The 22,896-nt window shown below is 47.0% G+C and overlaps 1 protein-coding gene across 1 annotated transcript; it reads left to right on the forward strand.

The window, feature by feature from the left end:
• The first annotated feature begins 1,595 nt into the window (after positions 1-1,595).
• On the forward strand, positions 1,596-2,827 carry LOC135473201 (zinc finger protein 1 homolog). Its single transcript, XM_064753044.1, has 2 exons — positions 1,596-2,027; positions 2,816-2,827. Exons 1-2 carry the CDS (start codon positions 1,596-1,598, stop codon positions 2,825-2,827), a joined length of 444 nt encoding a protein of 147 aa, XP_064609114.1.
• The last annotated feature ends 20,069 nt before the right edge of the window (positions 2,828-22,896 follow it).

The following is a 22,896-nucleotide window of genomic DNA, read 5'->3' on the forward strand; positions in this document are numbered from 1 at the left end:
TTATCTCTGGCGACCAGCTCGGATTTCGCACCAACTACGCTGGAGAATATTGCTACCACTCACTCCTGAAAAAAGGGAAGAAATGGACAAGCTTCAATCCTCTGGATTTACCTATGGTTAACTGTGTCAACACCAACAAGAAAACGGATGTTCTTTCTTTGTTGGAGGAAATGGGTGCTCACAGGAACGTGAAGGACTTCTATGAAGGTTTGTTACAAGATGATGGCGTGCAACTTGCCGCAGGGCACAGTGACAGTGAATAAACAGTGTGCTTCTATTACTGGTCTGATATTCAGGTTTGACCCCTGAGAACCTGTCAAGGTGCTTGGAATCATCGGTATCAGTAGCAAAGAACAAAGTCGTTCACCACAATGTTCCTTTCTGTTAAAATTATGGTTGTCACACGCAAAATGTCTCGTTCATTGAAACTTCTGATTTAATGTTATGTTATGGTAACATTATGGAACATTATAAAGTAAAGAGGAACAAAACAACAATGTCTTACATCAAAGATTGCTATAATTTGCGAGAAGAAATCATTTCATTTAACGAAAATACAGTGCAGGATTTGTCTGCTTTTGCGCCAAAAGTGGCGTATATCTGTTTTTGTGCCTAAAGTTAATTTTATTGATTCTAATTATCTGCTCCATTAAATGAAACATTTTAAATTACAATACCAGTTTGTTTGAATTTTGTCTAATTATTAGATAATGTAAAGTTCATTGGGTTATTTGAAAAAGAGTTCATCAGAGAAAAAAACTTGATTTTACTCAAAACAAAAGAAATGGATATATCTGTTTTTGAATTTAATCTCTTCATATGTACATAGGGATAACAGCGCCATCTATGTGGTTGATCACAATGCAGATCGCCAGAGATTCTGAACGCTCTGTCCATACCTGCCAACGAGAGTGTTATACTCATTGTAAACTTTGAGAAACTTAGAATGAAGGTGTTTGATGGAGTATCCTTGAGAAACTAGTTTTTGAACTAGCAACTTGTGACGCAGACTAAAGTCACCACAATTAATACGCCATATGCAGGACCCTTTGGTACATTGCTATCTAAATAAGGATAATTTACAATATTAAAATTGAAATTATCCCTTTTGTCGGCGGCGTGAGTAGTATAGAATGTGGCTTTGGTTCATTTTTGAGGAGGCGGTTTTTTGTGGTGATGTGGTGGTGACGTCACACCTCAGTTGTGGGTTTTTCCCACGCCGCGGGGCGTATGTGTATAGACTAGTGTGATATAGTGTACAGTATAACCGTATAACAGTATAAGGAAAAAAGAGAGAAAAAAAAGAGGCAAAACGTCGGCTTGTAAAGTCGAGTGGGACAACTCGAAAAGAGCTCCCGGGCGCCAAAACGGACCAATGGGTGAGCTGGATTTGCCCCAAAACTGCCCAATGGGGGGCCCGCAAAACGGACCAATCAGCGTGCGAGAAGAGGTTACGTAAGAAAAAACGAACCAATCAGCGTGTGGTGAATTTCCGCGTGTCTCAGGTACAAAAAGACGGGTGCAGCAGTAGCAGATCACTTCACCTGAAGACACCAACCGAGCGAGCGATCGAGCGACCGAGTAAACAAGCGACGATGGATCAAGAGGATTTCGAAGTTAATATGGAGAAGAAGACGTTGGAGGAGAAGAAGACGGCGAAGCTATTTACCTGTGAGGTGTGCGATCGAGGATTCACCCGACGCGATAGCTGGCGACGACACCAAAAAACACAACACGGTGCTAAGGAAAAAAAGAAGACGGAGAAATATTTTTGCCGGGTGTGTGCCCAGCATTTTACCCGGCGGTATAACTGGCTCCGGCACCAGCGGACGCATCACCAGCCCCAGACAAAGAAAAGATTCACCTGTCCGACCTGTGACCGGGCGTTTTTTCGCCGGGCGAATTTGATCCGCCATCAACAGCGCCATGACAACAAAAAAGAACGTGTGTGGCATTGCGAAAACTGCGAGGAGTCTTTCTACCGGTTGTGGGATTGGCGGACCCATCAACGTGGGAAACACGGCTCGGTAAGTTCTTTTTTTTTTATATATTTTATTTTATTTTTCTCCACCCCAAGCAGCAGGTTGAGTGACCTACTAACCCACGAGCCACCACAAACCTCCCACGCATTCCTCACCCTTTTCCCCTTTTTCCCCTTTCACCCGTTCTCCCTGTCTTGGGTGGTGTATTATGCTGTATGTTATGACGTGATCATATCCCTTTCTCCCTTTCCCCTGCCTTGACTGGTGACAATGCATTATAATGTATTATGATGTCTGTTATGACGTCGTCATATGTAAACAAACATGTGTTCACCTCGCCTGCTATGTATATATGTAATATATGTATATATGTCTAATACTGACAAGCCTACCCTACACCGACTGCACCGACTGACCTGCCTGCCGACCTCCCAACCAGCCTGCATTGAAAATTCATAAGTAACACCAATACATTATACATATACACAAGAAAATTTGGTGGGTTTTTTCCACACCGCGGGGTGTATGTGTATAGACTAGCGTGATATAGCGTGTAGTAGACTAGAGTACAGTATAACAGTATAACAGTATATGGGGTATAGATATAGATAGATAAATAGAGAAAACAGTGGTTTGTTTGTTTCAGGCTGGGTGTGAATTAGGCAAAGTTTTAAGTAACTCTAAGTTTTAGGTATGAATTAGGTGGAGTAGAAGGTTAGGAAGACTTTGAGGATTTGCGATAAAAAAAAATATCAGAACAAGTACAATTGTACACTTAAAATAATGGGAAGACTGTGTCTGGTGTGGGGTTTCTTTTCTTTCATTTTTTTTAGTGCTTAGATTGAGAAAGTACTCTTTCGGGAAGAGTTGGGTGGCCCTGAAAAGGGCCGTTGGAAAAGTGCTGTTTCTTTTTTTCTTTTTTTTCATTTTTTCTTTTTTTAAACAGCCATGTTTCTTTTTTTCTTTTTTAAACAGCCATTTTTTTTTTTTTTTTTAAACAGCCAGCTGTTTTTTTTTTTTTTTCTTGTTTTTTAACAAACAAATTCACATGAAAACGATTAAAAAACGAGATATACAATTAATAAAATAAACGAACAACACGTAAAATATACAAATTACGGAAGGGACACCGCTGTGGGTCAAGTCTGCGGGCACAGGTGAGACAGATCGCCGCATGCTCGCAGGGTAGGAGGCATGCACTCGACGGTCTCTCATAGCAAATCCGACATGTCGGAAAACCGTCGGATACCTGTCCCCTACCCTGTGGGGATGCCGCAAGCCCTTCACCTGCGCCCGGCCCAGGTGAGACAGGTGGTGCTGCTGCTGCTGTTGACTCGGGTGGAGTTGGTGTTAATGGTAAGCCTCCTACCGCCGCGGGGATGAGAAACCATTGTAGGGGCGGTTGAGCTCTTAACCGGTCTTCTACATCTCTAACCAGGGTGTTGCGCTCCTCTGCAGTTAGATAATTGTGGTTTCCAATTTCTGTTGTGCGAAATGTCATGTTGGGGTGAGCTCTAACCGCCCCTACTTCCCTAACCGGGGTAGAAGGCAAAGCCTGGGCTAGGGGTGATGGCAACAGGCTCTCATCCTCACGGCGGGTGTCCCGTGGGTGGGGTGGGACACGAGCTGTAGGACGGGCTCGTGCCCGACCCCAGCGTGCTGTCAACCACCCAGGTGACCGTGGTGTAGGTGATGGTACAGGTGAAGAACTCCCCTCCTCCAGATTCAGTTGCCGGGGGAGTCCCCGGCCAATACCCCGCCCCACGGGATCCCTCCGCGTCGTAAACCGCTCCATGAGCGTTTGTCTGAGGCGGGGTGTTTCTGGGGTGGTGGTGGTGGTGGTGGTGGTGGTGGCGGCGGCGACCGTCTCTCCGCTGGTGATCATTTCCCGGAGTCTATTGACGTAATTTCCTCGCCCCACCCCCACTCTCCTACCCGCTCTCCTATCTACGCACCGCGGGCAGGGGCAGGGGCGGAGGTCTCTTTCCTCCCCGTTGGGTGTGGTGTTGCTCCCCTGGGGTGGTGGAGTATCCGGGATGATGATTGGGGAGGCCGGGGGATGACGGCGTCCATGGTTCTTCATCCTGGTTATGGTTAGAAGAAGACTGGTCTTCATCACTATCATCCTATTGCCCCTCCCCGGCACTCCCCAAAAAATCGTGGAATCGACGGTCCATGGTGTGGAAAATAGCAAACTGAAGTCAAGCAAACTCCGTAACAGTCTGATCAACTCAAACCCGCGGTTATGTTATATATACTAACAACCCTAGCCTGGGCGAAAGCACGACAAAATGAATTATCAGCCCACTGATTGGATGATGAGTGCGAGCGGGCTTTTATGTTTTTCTCCCGCCCGTTTCATACACAATCATCAGCCCGCCAGAGCTGTGCGCGTGACGCTACATTGTTGTCAGCCGGGGTTGTGTTCAACTCGCCTGCTATGTATATATCTTATATATATATATGTCTAATACATCGGCTGGTGGTTGTGATTTCTACGTGTATAAGTGTCAATTGAATAAGTGGTCATTGTAGGCTTAGATGTCTTCTTTCTTTCTTTCCTGAACCCGCTTTGCTTCTTGAAAGTTAATTGAAGACAGTAAGAGCTATCGCATGTTACATGTTTGTAACAGTATATGAAAAGTATAAAAAAAACTTCTTTACTGGATCATATGCAATGAGACATGCTGCATTTCATTGCTGAAAATGATTATTCACAGCTGAGATCGCTAGATTTCTTATTGAAATAACAGTAGTTTTAGTTCAATATATTTAAGGATGGTTGTGTCTTTTAATAGTTTGTAACTCCAGTAAAGCTAGATAGAAAGCTTGAGTAGCTTAGAGGATATTTCCTTATGTATTTCGTAGTAGAAACCCACGAATGTGCGATGTCAAATGTATGTAAACAAGGGGATAACTCCTGATGGAATACGCTTAGCAGGGGCAACTACTTTTGTTGGAATAATGGAAATAAGGGGCATAACTCTAAATGTCAAACGACAATACGTGTCTGGAAAGAGTAATATATGGTAATTTTCTTTATTTTTTGTTCCAAAACTGTATAGGGGTTTTGCAGAGTTAACAATTGTATCAGTATATATATATATATATATATATATATATATATATATATATAGATTTATTTCATTTAGTTCACATTTATGTAAAGCAAACTTATGTCACAATTCATTTAAAAACATTGTATTACTTTATTTTACTTAATTTACAATATCCCATGAAAATTAATTATGATGTGTTGTTATTTAAATCGGGCACTCATTTACCATCCTTGAGACGATCACCAATAGTATGGGTCAGTATGTCAGTGTGTCATGCTAGGGTTGCTATCTATCCGAATGGTTCCTATGTATTATATGTATTATATAAATTTTTTTAGCGGAACATACGTACATATGCACATATGTACAATAGTATGTATATAGAGTATGTCTAGGGTTTGGATATAACGTCCACAACCTTCTATGTTACAGAGACCTGTTTCATCTACAACTACCCCAATGAGTAAAGCTCAAGTGAGTTTAGCGGGGGATGCCTCGCTGAAAGAAGAAGAAAAGAAAAAAAGTCCAACGAGCCAGTTCGAGCCCGACCCAGTACAACGGGCTGACCTGCGAGGATTCCACACCCAGCATCTCCTCACCCAAGATCCGCTTACCAGGGCCCAAAAACAACGCCCCAATACGAAATGGACCGTCGACCTCATCACCAACGTGCTGTTTTTCGTCCACAAACTGCCGCATCAGCCTATCGGTAAAGGTGGGGTAACGTTACCCTCTTACCTGAAAGGAAACAAGGGGCTACACACGTTGGTGGATGGAAATAACGGTCTGTACAGGGACTATTTGTGTTTGTTTCGGTGTCTGGCCTTCCATCTAGATCAGGCCAACCCCAATAACTGCGAACACCAGGCTGAAGTGTATTACCGCAGGTATCTGGAGGAAATGGAGATGGAGCCGAGGTATTTCCGCAGGGTACCGCTCAGTGCGCTGGACACGGTGGAAAGCCTGTTTCAAGTGAATATTCAAGTCTACCAGCTCATCCCCATGGACAGGTCGTACTCAGCACAACTCATTCACCGCAGTGCCAAGCGCTATTCTCCCCCTACCCTGCGGTTAAACCTGTACCAGCGGCATTTCAGCTATATCAAAGACATGGGGCGTTATGCTCGATCTTTCACCTGCCAGGTGTGCCAGAAGAGTTTCCCGAAACTGTGGGAGTTACGACGGCACGGTCAAACGTGCACCGACGCCATTCGACGAAAGTACCCGGGGGGTGTCTTCCGCAATCGGCCCGCCATTTTCGAAACGTTGGCGGACATGGGGATCGAACTCCAGAATGGTGACGACGGCATCTTCCCGTACCGAGCGTGTTACGACTTTGAGGCGTACTTGGCTCCGGTGAACCCGGTGGACGATGCGGCGACTGCCTCGACGGAATGGACGGCTCAACACATCCCCATGAGTGTCAGCGTCAACTCTAATGTACCGGATTACGACCAGCCCGTGTGTTTCATCTCCACCGGCGATCCCCAGGCACTCGTCGAGGACATGATGGCTTACCTCAACACCATCAGCGAGATCAGTAGCGCCTATCTCCACGAGCGTTATGCTTACATCCTGGACGCCTTAGACGAGCGGATCGATCCCGACGAGAAGAAACCGTCTTACACACGCCGAGTGCGGGACAGATTCGTGACCTATATGGACCAACTCCCCGTCCTCGGCTTTAACTCGGGTAACTATGACCTGAACTTAATCAAACAACAGCTTTACCCCCACCTGGTCCAGAGCGGTGATTTGGAGTATGTGATTAAGCGGAACAATAATCACATGGCCCTCACCACACCGCAGCTGAAATTTCTGGACATTCGGAATTACCTGGCCCCGAATTACAGTTACGACAAGTGGGTGAAAGCTTACGACTGTCACGTGACCAAAGGGAAATTTTTTTACAGCTACATAGACTCCCTGGCCCGGCTGGAGGAAACCACACTGTCACCGCAGCATGCTTTCGACAATGATCTCATCCACCAACCGTGCACGGACGCAGAGTACAACACCTTACAGACGGTGTGGCGAGAGCACGGCATGCGGACCGTCAAAGACTTGCTGTGGTGGTATAATAACCTAGATGTCATTCCCTTCATTGAGGCTGCGGAGAAGATGTCGGTGTTCTACCGAACCATGCATGTGGATGTCTTCAAACACTGCATCAGCATACCAGGGCTTACCCTCCGCTATTTATTCCATGATTTACGCTCCGTGTTCACCCTCGTCGGTGAGAAAGACAAAGACATGCACGATTGCCTCAAGAAAAACATCGTGGGTGGGCCGAGTATCATTTTCCACCGCTACCACGAACGAGGTGTAACCCGTATACGGGGCGGAAAGCTGTGTCAGTGCATCGTGGGATTCGATGCCAAGGCGCTGTACCTGTACTGCCTGGCCTCACCTATGCCGGCAGGTCACTGCGTCCGTTGGCGCCGTCAGGACGGGGGAGAGAAGTTCGTTCCCTCCGGCACCGCCACCCGTCTGGCTGAAAAATTCCTGGACTGGAAGTCACAGCAGCTGGGGGTATCGATCCGTCACCGACTCAATCACACCGAGAAGCGGATCGGCGATCGACAACTCCCCGTAGACGGGTTCGCCTATATCGACGGACAGCCTACTGTGTTTCAATTCCACGGGTGTTATTTCCACTATCACGGCTGTCACCTGAATCACCCTCGCCCGGGAAAAGTGTGCTACAACGAGCGGCGGGGATTAACCCCCCCCCCCCCCCCCCAGGACTTACGGCGGGAGGTGGATGCGAACGACGCATACATTCGCTCCCAGGGCTATCCATTGGTAACGATATGGGAGTGTGAGTTCCACCGCCAACGCGCGACAAACCCAGCCTTACGGGACTTCCTTCAACAGTACGGTTTACCCCCGTCACAGCGACAACCCAAGACATAAGCTCAGCTCATGGAGGCTGTCATTCAAGGTCAGTTGTTTGGATTTGTGGAATGTGACATCCACGTGCCGGACCACCTCAAAGCGGACTTTGCCGAATGCCCACCCATCTTTAAAAACACCGAGGTGAGTCGGGCTGATATAGGCCCCACCATGGCAGAGTTCGCGGCTGTGAATGACATCATGCCAACACCCAGGCGTATGCTGATCGGGAGCATGTTTGGGAAGCAAATTCTGCTAGCCACACCTCTGCTCCAGTGGTATCTCGGTCGGGGATTGGTCGTCACGCACGTCTACCAAGCGATGGAATACACACCGGAGCGAGCGTTCGAAGCATTCGCAGACGCCGTCACCCAAGCTCGACGGGAGGGAGATGTTGACCCCACCAAAGCCCTGATCGGGGAGACGATGAAGCTGTTGGGGAATTCAGGTTATGGAAAAACCGTCACCAATCAAGACCGACACGTGGATGTCAAAATCTGTGATCTGGCAAAAACACGAAAATTACTGGCGAGTGTTCGGTGTCGAACCGTCGACCCCATCGACGAGACCACCTTTGAAGTGACGAGTAGCAAGAAGACCATTCGCTACAATCTCCCCTTGCAAATAGGGTGTATGGTCTACCAGTATGCCAAACTCCGCATGCTGGAATTTTATTACGATTTCATGGCTCGTTTTTTCGACAAGGCAGATTGGCAGTACTGTGAGATGGACACAGACTCTGCTTACATGGCTTGGTCTGACCCAGACTGGGAATCTCTCGTCAAACCCGAGCTGCGAGTCGTGTACGAGACCGAGCGGGATGCGTGGTTACCCCGTCGCGACCATTACGACCATGATAAGCGCACACCGGGGCTTTTCAAGTCGAGTGGACCGGTGATGCCATCGTCAGTTTGTGTTCCAAGACTTAATATTGTTACGGCGGGGCATCCAACACCAAAGACAAACTCTCCTGCAAAGGTGTGAGCGCACGAGGTGTGGACAAGGCCGTGTACCTCTCTGTGTTGCGCAATCACCAAAGCGCGAGTGGTGTGAATCGGGGGATGCGGATGCGGGGCAATACGATGTACTCGTATACCCAACACAAAGACGCATTCACATACTTTTACGGGAAGCGAAAAGTGCTCCCCGACGGGGTGAGCACCACCTATTTAGATCTGTAGAACGGTGCTATGGATACTCTACACACCCGGCTCCTGTGCTCTTGTGACACTTCCCACGGCCCTTTTCAGGACCAAGCAACTCTTCCCGAAAGAGTACTTTCTCAACCTAAGCACTAAAAAAAGAAAGAAAGGAAACCCCACACCAGACACAGTCTTCCCATTTTTTTTAATTATACAATTTTTTTCATGTGTTTTATCATTCGCAGTGGTACGTACGTTAAAAAGTTAAAAACGCCTAGCGGGGGGCGGCGGGCCGGCAGCCGTAATAGCCTGACACACTGACCCGACTTGCCGTGCCTGCTACATCGTCATACATTGTTGCCGAGCGGCGCCTTGCCGGTATACGGCAGACGGCCTGGTAACAATGTATGACGCAACAATGTATGACGATGTAGCAGGCGGGGTAACAGGTCGAACAGGGAAAACAAGAACGTGGAATGCATAACACGTCGAACTGGAAAGAAAGAATGTTATTTGATGCATGTTTTACAGTCCATGGGTGTGGAAAAAAAACGAGGGATGGATCCCAAACTGACGATCCACCCAATCGAACACCCGTAAGTCATTATCGTAGGTCGTGCACGCTGTGTCCAACGTGTGTACAATAGCATCCATGGGACGGCCTCGAGCTCGCTGGGTTAAGTAATACACACAATATTGACCGCACACGGTCGTGTCCAGACTCTGCAGCCGCCGATCGTTCCACGTCCAGTGGTGTGTTCCCCAGTTAAGCCAAGCGGTGATATCGGGGTAGAGGGGTGGGCGTCCGTAGGAATCAAAGTATTCGCCCCGGAGATGGGGTGGATTGGACCACTGGTCTATGAAGACGGCGACCCAATGTCGTCCTGGGTGAAGGCACGTGTCTGTGTTAATGATGCAGGCCCAGGGGGTCCAGGGTATCCTAGGGGTGGGGCTTGAGGGGCGTGAGGAGCGTGAGGGGCGTGGGGGGAGTGAAGGAAGATGATCCCGAGGGTAGACCCCACCCCCTCCCCCCACCACAGCCCGGGTAAACACGTCTGTTTGTAGCACACGTCGCAATTGCACCGTGTCCATGTTGTTGTTTGTTTTTTGGGTGTTCAACTGGCGAAGTCACAGAGCACGTTTCGGCTTTGGTCTATTTCTATGATATTGCTGAATTCAGCGTAGCACACCACGTTAATGGTTTCCGGCAGTGGTTTGGCAAACCGCATCTCCAGGCGCAAATCCCCTTTTTGTACCAGGTTCAGTTGGTGGTCATCGTGGAGGCTAGGGGTCAAGTCGAAACAAAACAGCGTGTGGCCTTCGGCGAATGTGGTGCGCTTGATATTGTTTCCCTCGTCGTGGAACGCTTTCCCCGTGTGGGTAAAGAGGTTCATGTACGTGCGGATGAAATTCTCGTTCTCAAAGTCGGGTGTCAGGGGCTTGGTTGGAATCTGACGACCGCCAACGTACGAAGCGACGAAGTTTGTGTAGCAGTGTCGGAAACGAAACGGGTTTTTAGTGTAGTCCCCGTCAAAAGCCTTGTTGCTCACACACCCCACCACTAAACGTGTCGGTATGCTGCCCAGAAATAGGTTTTGTTCATTGATGAGGGTGTGACCTCTGGGGACAGAGAAATACTTGGTCAGCACGCGGCGGATTGGGTACTTGGCAGGAGCTTTGGCCAAGGCTTTCAAATGCCCCAGTTGTACACCGCTGGTGATTTTCACTTTGCGCACAAAGATCAAGACCTCCTCCAAGCGAGTCTTGTAGCCGGGAGTGGCTTCATCGGACATCAAAGCAAACGAATCCTTAGCCGGGGTGAGACGGATGCGGACCGTGACGTTGTTAAGCAGGTGTCGGTGTTGTAGGAACATGTCACAATGCAGGCGACCCAGCATGTCAACCGACCGACTTTCAGCCGTGCACTCCAGCCGATCGACAAACCCATCGTTGGTGTCAGTCATCGTGTCAAACTTTCCTGGGGTGTCCGCATACCACAAGGCAGCAGACAGCTGGCTCTTTTTAGCCTCTTTACCATAAGACAACAATGTCTCCAAGTAAGCCCGGTATGGGTACATGTTGGTGGACGGCGTGATGAGTTTATCGTTCAGGGAGACGTCTACCTGTCGCCACATGGATTGTATCCACAGGTTAGTCGGAGCCACCTTCTTGTCAGCCGCCACAGCCGTCCCGTCCCCGTTGAGGATTTTTGCTTTCACGTACAGCATGGTGTTGGCCAAGTCCAAGTAAGTGTCTGCGTCAGCGTTGGTGATGACAAATTCTACAGGTCCCACATCACTCAGGCTGGCGATGGGGCTGTAAGCATCCCAGCGGCCTTCTCGAACGCTGGTGTCGGTCGGGGGTAAGGTCCACAAATCAAACTCACTGCTGGCGGACGGGCAGCACTCGGGGTGGGGAAGAGCCATGGCTTGTGTATGTGCGCGTGCGTGTGTGTGTTTAGCTGAAAATATCCGGTGGATTCAGGGCATTCGATGTGGCTCGAGCTTTGATGTGTCTACTTCTGGGCTTGACGGCACGTCTTTTAAGTCCCACGTGTCGGTGACGAGTGGGCGTGACGCGCGGTGTCTTCCGTTTTATAGGCTCACCCAGTAACCGCTGTCGGGCGTAGCGACTAGCTTTGACCAGCAGCTGTTTTCCAGTCGCCAAACCGCGTCGTTTCAGAGCCTGTTGTGGTGACACGCCCCCACTCAGCACGTCCCCCACGACTTGCAGTCCGGTTCGTAACGCCGTTTTGCCCAGTGCTTTCACAGCCGGTGAGGTTAACAAGGGTTGTGGGAGGAGTTTGCTGAGACCGCCCAGCAAACCGTGACCGCGCTGGACAGCCACACCCCGAAACACAGGTAACCCACCTCCGCCGGCTTGTTTGGTGTAATAGTCAACGTAAGCCTGCTGTGATGCCATTATTGCAAGGGTAAAGCACGCCGCTGTCGACAGTGAAGTGTCACCACCACTTTACCGCGTTCAAATGCGACGGATTGACCCGTGTCGTCCCTAATATCAATGTCCACCGTCGAGAAATGTTTGGACTGCACGGGGATGTATTCCACGTGTTGGAAAGTCTTGGAGACGTGCTCCCCATACTGCCCTTCCGTGGTAACCGTCCGCAACAACGGGGCCAACGTGTCCCCCACCACACGCGGTTCGATAATGTCTGTGTACACGTACAGCGTGGGTGTGCTGATCGTTAAATCCTCGGCACCGACATACATGAGGTCCGCCGGTCCCATGAGCCATCCGTACGGTAAATTCATGAGTTGCATTAGCCGTGGGCTGAAACCAAGCCCCAGTGGTTTCTCAAACCGCACGCTGTATTTCCGCTGCATATCGTCGAACTCAAACGTTAAGTCCCCGGCGTGCTCCTGGAGATCGCGGATCTCTGTCTCGCTTAACAATTTGGTCAACCCCCAGGCCAGGTCTTTGGGTGTCGGGTAGTAGCCGGCTGGTAATATGAGCTTATGCGTACCGTGGTGCGAGTCCTTTGGGGAGCCTATGGTATACCACACTTAACCTGCCCGCACGTTAAACCAGGTCCGAGGATACTGTATTTCGACCAGCCCACATTCCCAGTCACCTGTCAAATGGATGGGGCGGGGTAATTGGGTGGTGAAACGCGTCAAGGTATTGTTGGGGAAGTAGTCCAGCGAGCTGTTACTGGGTAGCGTCACGTGAAACATGGTGTGGATGAGATGATCTCCCTCAGGTGGACTGATCGTTTTGTCCTCTGGCACCTGTATTTAATTAATAGGGACTCCACCTGAGCGGGCGTATGATAGATGAAGCGGGCCGGAGTTCAGGTCGCTGGCCTCGTCGCGTCTTCTTGGGTCGCTTTGGTGTGGTGTGTGTGGTGTGTGTGGAACTAGAGGCGGTAGTGGAGGGCCTGGTTTTTTTTTTGCTCTGTGGGCTGGTCGGGGTTCTGGCGATCGGGGGATTCCCCAGCTCGGTCGGGGAATGGCTTTGGCGAGGAGGGGGGCAAGTAGCAGTGGCAGGAATCCACCACGTTGAACAATCCGTCCTTTCTTATGCAGGGGAACACTTTTCTTCACCAAAGTGCGAAGACCCGTCTTGTGTCGCTGTAACTTCACCTTCTGAGCCGGCGAGAGTGGAACGTTTCCATTTAACACATTCTTAGCACATTCACACAAGCACCGGAGTAATCCTGGATCGTTACCCCGCAACACAGCCTGACGAATAGAGGGGGTGGCTCGCACGAGCAGTGTTAATAAGGGACCGTAACGTTGGAGACGGCGTGACCTCATCACGGGTTGTCGTTGTGAGAGCAACTGAGGCGATAGACTGTGTGTTCAAAGTTTTATGATGACACACTGACACACTGACCCAGTCACCGCTCGCCACAATAATACACTGTTTTACCAGGCCGTCAGCTGACACGTCAACCAGCCCACCCACCAACCAACCCACCAGCCAGCCAGCCAGCCAGCCAAAAACAAACTGATGTGACAGATTGTAGGTTCAAAGTTGGTATTATGACTTGGGAGCTAGGTGTGTTGTGTTTATGATAACACTGACACACTGACCTAGGCACCGCTCGCTGCAATAATACACTGTTTTACCAGTCCGTCAGCTGACACGCCAGCCAGCCCACCCACCAGCCAGCCCACCAGCCAGCCAGCCAGCCAAAACAAGCTGATGTGATAGATTGTAGGTTCAAAGTTGGTGTTATGACTTGGGGAGATAGGCGTGTTGAATCTCCCCGGGGAAAATGTGGGTGCGAAGTCGCAGGTGATCGGGTGTGGTTTGCTTGAAATCCACCAGCAAATACCCGTGAGGTTCAGCCGTGGCATCTTCAAAGGCCTCGCGCACGTACTGTGTTCGCCCTGGAGCCATTTGTTTAGCGATCGTGGTAATTTGGGATACATCTCGCGGGTTTTTGAACAGCACCAAGTAGTGTGCATTCAGACTGATGGTCCGATGGTCTTTGGTTTTGTTAAACAAATTCTGCACGATGTACACCACGCTGATATTGCGGTGGTGACTGCCTTTGGTGAAGAGTTTTGTCACGCGATCGTCGGCTTCAGCCATCAAATCATCCACGACGACTAACGTCCGCTCCCCAGGGTCGAAAGTGGACGGGCTGGGCACACCTTCTTCAAACTGAACGTGAGGTAATGTGGTGTACAATGGCTGCCACTCCCCGTAACACCAGACGATGCGTTGTGGGGGTGGATGAAAGAGAGTTGGAGCGTGTTCCACTAACCGTTTCACAAACACAGACTTCCCAGATCCCGTCGGGCCGCTGACAATGCAGGTAAAGGGATGCTCCCATCGCGTGTCCATGGGTAGAACTAGCTCCGTCGGCGGTTTGGATCGTCGTACGGGTGGGGGTGGTGGATAGTGGGGGGAGTGACGGCAGGTGATGGTACCTGTGTCGCCTGCGTTGGCTGTGTTGCCTGTGTTACCTGTGTTACCTGTGTTGTGTTAGGGGGTAGATAGACAGGTGTGGAAACGATGCTAGGTATTGGTGTGGTGGGGTGAGTAGGGGTGGGTGACTGGGGTGAGGAGTTTGAGGAGTTTGAGGAGTTTGAGGAGAGTGGGTGTCGTCGGTGTAGTGTGATTGTGGTGGGTGTGGAGGGTTGTGACGTGGGAGTTCGATCCCAGCTCGGGGTAATGGCGCTAGTGGCAGTGACGGCGTTCTCGGTATTGTCAAACCGACGGGCAATTGACGGTGGTTGGGGTGGCGATACAGGTGTCCCAATCCAGCGGAAACGCGTCTTGTTCAATTGTCCTCGTAGATATTGCAGGGTTGACTGGTCTTGGAGCAGTTGTAGGCTGAGTTCCGCAGCCAATCCACCCACTAAAGCACCGATGTACAAGAGAACGCCCAGTACGGCTGCTACGGTCCCTTTATTCTCGCGCAAGCCTTGTATACACCGATCCATCCCTTGAGGCAGGTCAGTCGGAAGTGGTGGCGATCCCGTTAGCCTCGGGTTTAAATACGTTTCACGTCCGTGGCCGACACCCAAGAATTAAAGCTGGGTGGATAACCGACCCACTTCACCCAGTAGTACAGTTTCCCGCGCCGCCGCTCCCTTTTTAAGATCTTCTCCACCTGATAAAACTTATCCACCGCGGCTGTCACCGGTTGGAGTTCGGTTTCGTAAAACGTCCCTAGCAATTGGTCCCCGTTCAAATCCTCCAGTGTGTACACTGCAGGCTGTCGAGGGTGGGAGCGGACGATGCGGAACATTTCCGTGCTCCAATTCGGCAGGTATGATTTTTCAAATTTCCCTTTCACTTTACTGATACGCACGAGATCACCGGCCCGATACCGGTGGACCGAACGTTTGGCTGTGGGTGGACCGTACAAGACTTGCCGGACTTCCTTCTGGTTCTGGGGGGTGACGTCGATAGGAGCTCGTCGTATGCTTCGGTGGTAGGCTTGATTGTAACCGCGAACCAGCGTCGGTAAGGCGTCCAGGTAGCGCCGAGTGTTGTGAGCGGTGAAATATTTGTACATGCGACCTTTCAAAGTGCGGTTGAACCGTTCTACCACGGAGGCTTTGGTTTCGTTAAACGTGTGAAAGAAAAACACCCCTTTGTCCTTTAAAAAGGCTTGAAACGGTCTGTTCAGAAACTCTTTGTCCTCGCCCGTTTGCAGGTACAACGGTTGGCGACCCGTCTTGAAAATCTGTTGAAATGCCTCGATCAAACGAGCCCCGGTTTTGGCCCGGAGTGGCATCACCCAGGCATACTTGGAGAGCACATCGATGCAGGTCAGTAGGTAACGGTTGTTGTCATTCTCTTTGGCGAACGCTGTCATGTCGACCAGGTCCGCCTACCACTGACTGTCCATACCCCCAACCACCACTCGGTTACGCGGGTAATGGCGGCGTGCAGGCCGCTGGAGTGTGTACGTGTCCTGCTGAGCCAGCGAAGCCGACACGTGGGTTCGACTGACTTTGAGTCCCTGTTGTCGAGCTGCCTTGAGCAGGGGTTGAACCCCGCTGTAAGCCGCTGGACTGTCCGGTTTATAATACAAAGCATGGAGAGCGGCATCGATCGGGTTTGAACGACGGCCCGGGGTGACTGATTTTTTTTCCGCCGTGGGTTGGTGCGAGGCATAGTCCGCCACGTCGTCCTTGCTGCTTGGTGTCTGTTGTGTGTAATGAGTGAACCCACCTCAGACCACCTATATATAGTATAGAGTGGGGTGGACCTTGCTTATATATATATATATATATATATATATTATATATATATATATATATATATATTATATATATATATATATATATATATATATATATAGTATAGAGTGGTGTGGAGTGGGGTATAGTAGAGTATAGTATAGTAGAGTGTAGTATAGTCTAGTAGAGTATAGTTTAGTCTAGTCTAGTAGAGTAGAGTAGAGTCTCCAGTGTGCATGTATGTTTGGGTGGGGTGTCGATCCAACCATCCCTACCACAACCCACAGGTAGCCAGACAGGGAAATCCCACCGACAGGCTCTACGGTTCATAACACCGACCCTCTGCCTGCAGCAGTGAGCCTTCCTGGGCGAACAGTGTTGCAAAGACACGCTGAGCGATCCTACCCACCAGCCTGATGGTAGCATGCAGGGGGTTCACGGTGGTGGAGCGTTTCATCTCGCCAGGCAGGTAGGCAGGCAGGCAGGCAGGCCGGTAGAGCGTCAGGTGCGTCTAAGGCTGCCGGTCGCTGTCTTCACCGGCTTTTATCCTATCCAAGCGGAAATTCACCACACGCTGATTGGTTCGTTTTTTCTTACGTAACCTCTTCTCGCACGCTGATTGGTCCGTTTTGCGGGCCCCCCCATTGGGCAGTTTTGGGGCAAATCCGGCTTACCCATTGGCCCGTTTTGGCGCCCGGGAGCTCTTTTCGAGCTGTCCCACTCGACTTTACAAGCCGACGTTTTGCCTCTTTTTTTTTCTCTCTTTTTTCCTTATACTGTTATACTGTACACTATATCACACTAGTCTATACACATACACCCCGCGGCGTGGGAAAAACCCACAACTGAGGGGTGACGTCACACCTGCCCCAGTGCTCCAGTGCCGCCAGCCCTTCGGGCTGGCAGGTGTGACGTCACCACCACATCACCACAAAAAACAAATCCTCAAAACCACAAAAAATCAATCCTCAAAAATGAACCAAACCTACATTATATACTACTATCGCATCCTGTTCCCGGCGCCAGACTCCGATTTCACGAAGTGATCATAGGCTTATATCTTAGTCCTGGTGCCTGTAAGCATCATGCTTATATTTGTAACAGTTAACATAACCTCTCGAACTAATGAAATGTGATTCAGAGAGTATTTTATACCAAGTTTTGTGTCAGTACATTGGTACCGTCTTGTCTTTTATAAGTATACTGTGACTTGGTGGTGCGTCTCGTCTGTTGTCAGTAGGTTTATACTGTAACAGGGTGGATACTGCGCTCTGTACACTGTGACTGAGCGGTATTCCTTGTCTGTTGTCGGTGTACTGTGAACGGGTTAGCCGTCTTGTGTGATGTCAGTACACTGTGATTGGGGAGTACATTTTCGTCGTGTCTGAAGTTAGTATACTGTGACTGGGTGGTGCGTCTTGTCTGGTGTCAGTATACTGCTTGTGTCACTTTGTGGTGCGTCATGTTTTGTGTACTGTGTTTGGTTGGAGAACCGTGTCTGGTGTCGGTACCCTGTAACTGGGAGGGAAATAATAATTTTGAGAATGTATCGGTAAGAAAATCAGTAGGGATTGTCATATTCATTAGGATGGATATTTAAGTAAATTACATTGTCTTTTATTTTTTAATAACCCTTTTCCGTCAAAAATAATCTGCATTACGTCAAGGACAGTTTTGTATTACCTCCCTATAACATCATTTTTAAATGATGGGAAGACGTGAATTACTTTCTTTCATATGAACGTGAAAATAAATATATAATACTGGTTAAATAATTGTAAATGCAGACATTTAAAACGGGTGTTCGATTTAAACTGATTGTATCTATCTAGTAAGCTAAGAATAATGATTTGTCTAACGTCTATATGAAGATTAAAATCCATAAATTCATTCTGTGAGATGACAGAGGTGATGATATTACGGACATAAATGCACCTGAGACTTATGCTCGAGACCTTGAAAGTAGACCTCTGATAAATCCACAGGAAACATTTCTTAACAATTGATGGTCTGATCCAAGCCACTTTCAGGAATAGTGATGACCAGTAGAAACGGGGGTAAGTGTGGGGATGGAAGGGGGGGAGGGGGTCGGTCATGGTTTAGCACAGAGGTTTATGATAGAATCAACAGGAAGCATTTTTATTCATGGATGGGATGTGTGTGTGTGTTGGGGAGGCTAGGTTCTGGTTTAGCACAATGGTTTCTGACACAATCAACAGGAACACAATTATCAACGCAAGCTCTCTCTCTTCTACTTTGATAAAACTAGTAAACAGATTGTTAGATACGTATCTACAGAATCTGTGTGTTAATCTGTTTTTCAAAATGTGAATTTGACCACATTTTATAAAAACTGTTCATACAGTTGGATAAAAGTGAGCGAACTGTGTTCATAGGATTTTCCACCTCACAGTCTATACGAGAAAAAGACTCACCAGACATAACACAGAACATGAATGTAATCCGAAGAAAATATTTTTGCTTAAATTCTCTCCTCTCTTGGATTTCAAGGTAAATAAAACCTATGTTTAACTTAATGGGACCGGTCATACTGGAAAACCTAGTCAGCATCCGATTATCTGTAATTACTCGCAAATTCCCTCCTTTCTGGTTGTCGCATAGCATACACGGTGCTCTCTAATTCTAAGAAAGCCTTGTCAACAAAACTGCCTTCAGTTACAGAGTAAGTGTGTTACTTATCGAGTCTCGTCTGCAGACACTGTTATTATCCTTCGGAATATTATGAGGGTATTGAAGATCATGAAAGGAAAAGTTTTGTAATGATATATTCGTGAGCACAATATCTATGTACGGTAACATAATAAGTATGTCGTGAGACTCGCTGTGATGACACACTGTAATCGCGCCGTTCCAACTTTGGAGTCAATTCCGTACGTTTTGCATTTGACTTCACGCCGACAAATATATGCGAGAAGGCATCCAGTTGTGAGAGTTACCTTTCTTTCGATCACAAGAGAACAGATTAATGCTGTCCCGTTGTATCAGCCAGTTCCGTCTGTCACGTTCCCCGCACTGATTGTTCATAGACATGGAGCTGCCTGAAAAAGGGCGGTCCGGTTCGGTACTTTGTCCTTCTTTGCATGACCACTGAAATGATAATTTATATATATGTGATTTATGGTGATGCGGAGACGTGGCAGTAAGAACAAGTCTGGAGCAGTATGATTTATGAGCCAGTCAATACGGTTCATTATACAGCTTGTGGTCTAGTAAGTCAACAGACAAGAAATACACAGAATTCAGCTTAATCTCACAGCGTTCAACAATGTCCATAAGGAGGCTATAAAAGAGAAAAACAGAGGCAAAAATATGCTGGATATAACGAATTTTTGACCAACAAATATTTCGTCTGAAGTTTGGGAAAATGATTTGTACCTTGATTGGCAACGCGTTTTTCTATCTTGAAACGAAGTACTTACACAAGCAATCTGGACCCAGGATCACGAAGCTGTCTTAGGGTCACGTCAGACTTAATCTTAACTTGAAAACAGTTTACTACGCTAAAATTTAGACTCACCTTAAGGATGTTTATTTCAGTACTAAGCGGCGTCTTACTCTTAGGCACACGTGACAGAAATGAAACATGTACGCTCAAGTGTAAGTTCTTGAATAACACGACAAATTAAAATTAAGTCTGACCTAACAATAAGACAGCTTCGTGATCCCAGGGAAGGATTAACCATCAAAAGTTAACCACTGTGAAGAGGTTTCATGTTTTGACTCAAGTCAGAAATAGCTTTATAAAATTTTCCCCTCTCACCGGGAAGCAATCACGAAGCAATCTTAGACTTAAGTCAAAATGTCATTGAACTTGGTATGCTCCTTTTCTTAAATTTGTTTTACAATAACTTACCCAAAATGTATGTTGTTAAGCAATATTTTGACTTTGTTACGTTAGAAATAACAATTTCAAAGTGATCTGAAATTTTCACTCAAGTCTAAGATCGCTTTCTGTTTCCGGGGCCAGGCTCCAGTTTCACGAAGTAATCATAGACTTAAATGTTAGTCCTGGTGCCTGTAGGGTTAGTAAGCCTGAAATACGTAAAACCCCTGAAAATTTTTTTGTAGAGAAACTAGTACGGAAAGGCGGTGAATCGGTCCCAGAGAGGTAAGGAAGTGCAAATTTCAAAACCAAATCACGTTCCTGTAAATTTCCAAATCAGGAGTATAAATCTTGGTCGAAGCACCCGTAAAAGTTTTAATGGCCATAAAAGAGATGGTTGCCTAGTAATAGCTCACCAAAAATGTATTCTCGATCAAAAACGCCAATTTTTCATACAAACCATGCACAATGTTTTTAATTTACAGTATGAAGATCAACGTTAAGATAACGTTAACTTAACCAGAAAATGTCCTTACTCAAACTTTCATGTGTGTATTTTAAGGTGCTTTAACGATTTGGTTAACGTTTGCTTTTATGTGTAAAACATGAACTTTATATTGTAATCAATTTTGTCACATTTTGGCAAGTTTGAAATACATATTTCTGTAGTAGTCTCTCAGTCGTCGTGTATAGTACAGTGGACTCGCTGTCGAGGAAATGTAGCACCTGTGGAAAAAACTGCCTGTTTCGTTTTATTTGGAAACATACTTTTGTGTGAGTAAAGATATAGGCCGTCTGACGTTATATAAGTGTTATCATGAATTAAAATGGATAGGCTACGGTATTACGTAACATTTGGCAACTTTGGGGAAAGCATACGTGTACGTTAATTCTGGTTGAGAGCACATGTGGTCCTCTAATTACACAATCACGTTATGTGTGGTGGAAATGTAAGGTTAAAAGTTACATTTGTTATATATTTATTTAATTGACTGGTGCAAAATTGTAAGCTGAAGAATTTGTTAGAAAGGTACGTTTGTGCTGCAGTGATTTTCACAACTCTATACAGTGTCATAGATATTTCATTGTGACTGGAGCAAGCTACAATTTTTTGATTTTATGACCTATACATTGCTTTAGTGTATGTTTGGAGTTTTACAAGTCGCAAGCTAACCATATAACAGGAAAAGAAGAGTAAAACAAAAATGAAAACAGGAGTAGCCGTACGAGTGTGTCACCAGCTGTCCCTAACAGGCAGTCAGTTTCGCTGCTTGAGGGGGCACATTTTTTTGCAATGGGGCAGATTCCACGTCTTACCATACCAAGTCTTTTATACTACGATTCCTCACAAAGATCTTATTGAAAGAATATCGTCGTTAATTGTTTCGGTATTTACTGAAACAAGTCACCGTCACATTAACGTCAGAAGCAATAAGGCTTTCTTTAGTTCTACTCTTTATAAATGTTACCACTAATGGGATGTTACATTATTTATTAAATTACTTGAATTTCTCATTAATAACATCTATGTGAAATTCGGAGATACCATTTACCAACAGTGCATAGGTATTCCAATGGATACCAATTGTGCGCCTCTTTTGGCAGACCTATACTTGTTTTCATATGAATACGACTAGGCCTATATGCAGAAATTACTTAAAAATAGCCTAATATCTTTAAAGCTTGATCCTTTTCATTTACCAAGCGGTATATTGATGATCTACTGGCGTTAAATAATCCCCATATTGCTGAAGCAGTGAAGGAAATCTATCCGCCTTCATTGGATTTAAAGGAGACAACAGATAGTCCTGATGGTACATCTTATTTGCATCTATATCTGTACAAAGACGAACAAGGTCTCCTTTCACGCCGCCTATACAACAAAAGGGATAATTTCAATTTTGATATTGTAAATTATCCTTATTTAGATAGCAATATATCAAAGGGTCCTCGCCTTGTACCATTTGTCAGATCTTGCGTTAATGGTGATGACTTTAATCTGCGTCACAAGTTGCTAGTTCAAAAACTAGTTTCTCAAGGATACTCCATCAAACGAATTCATTCTAAGTTTCTCAAATTTTACAATGAGTATAACACTCTCGTTGGCAGGTATGGACAGAGCGTTCAGAATCTCTTGCGATCTGCATTGTGGTCAACCACATAGGGGGCGCTGTTATCCCTATGTACATGTCTATCACCTACATGGTATTTAACAACATAGATGGCGCTAGTGGCCGAGTATAACCGTCTATCTTGTATGTCATGTGTAACATCATAGATGGCGCCTCTTGTAGCATGAGATCTTTACATATTAACGGGAAAGACGTAATTGTCCGTTACTTTTGAATCACAATCTGATGGGTTAGGGTCTGTAACGCTCGTCATTTTCAAACTGTATCTAATACCGCTTAACCTGGGGCTAGGGGCCGTAAAGGTAGCCATGCTGATTAGATCAGCATGATGCCTTTATGAACAGTTGCAATTAAAGCGCGACTGAGATACTTGTTTAATTGTTATTTGACATGGAACGTATTCACGGACTACGAATTTGAACTTTGATATGGACTTCATGCCTGGAATATTCATTGTCTGCCCGGCATCATTGAAAACTGATGACCGCTTCTCTCTTGTGTATTACCGGCTTTATTTCTTATTTGTATAATTTCTTACATGCCTTTGTCTTTGGGAGTTAGTGTTAAACGTTGTTTTGGAAATGGATCTTGTGATTATCGACTTGGGACGCCCTTTACGGACTACGAATGGTATATGAATGTCGGACTTGACGCTTATATCTACTGCTTGGAAAGA

This window comes from Liolophura sinensis, chromosome 8, assembly GCF_032854445.1.
Source record: "Liolophura sinensis isolate JHLJ2023 chromosome 8, CUHK_Ljap_v2, whole genome shotgun sequence".
NCBI lineage: Eukaryota > Metazoa > Mollusca > Polyplacophora > Chitonida > Chitonidae > Liolophura > Liolophura sinensis.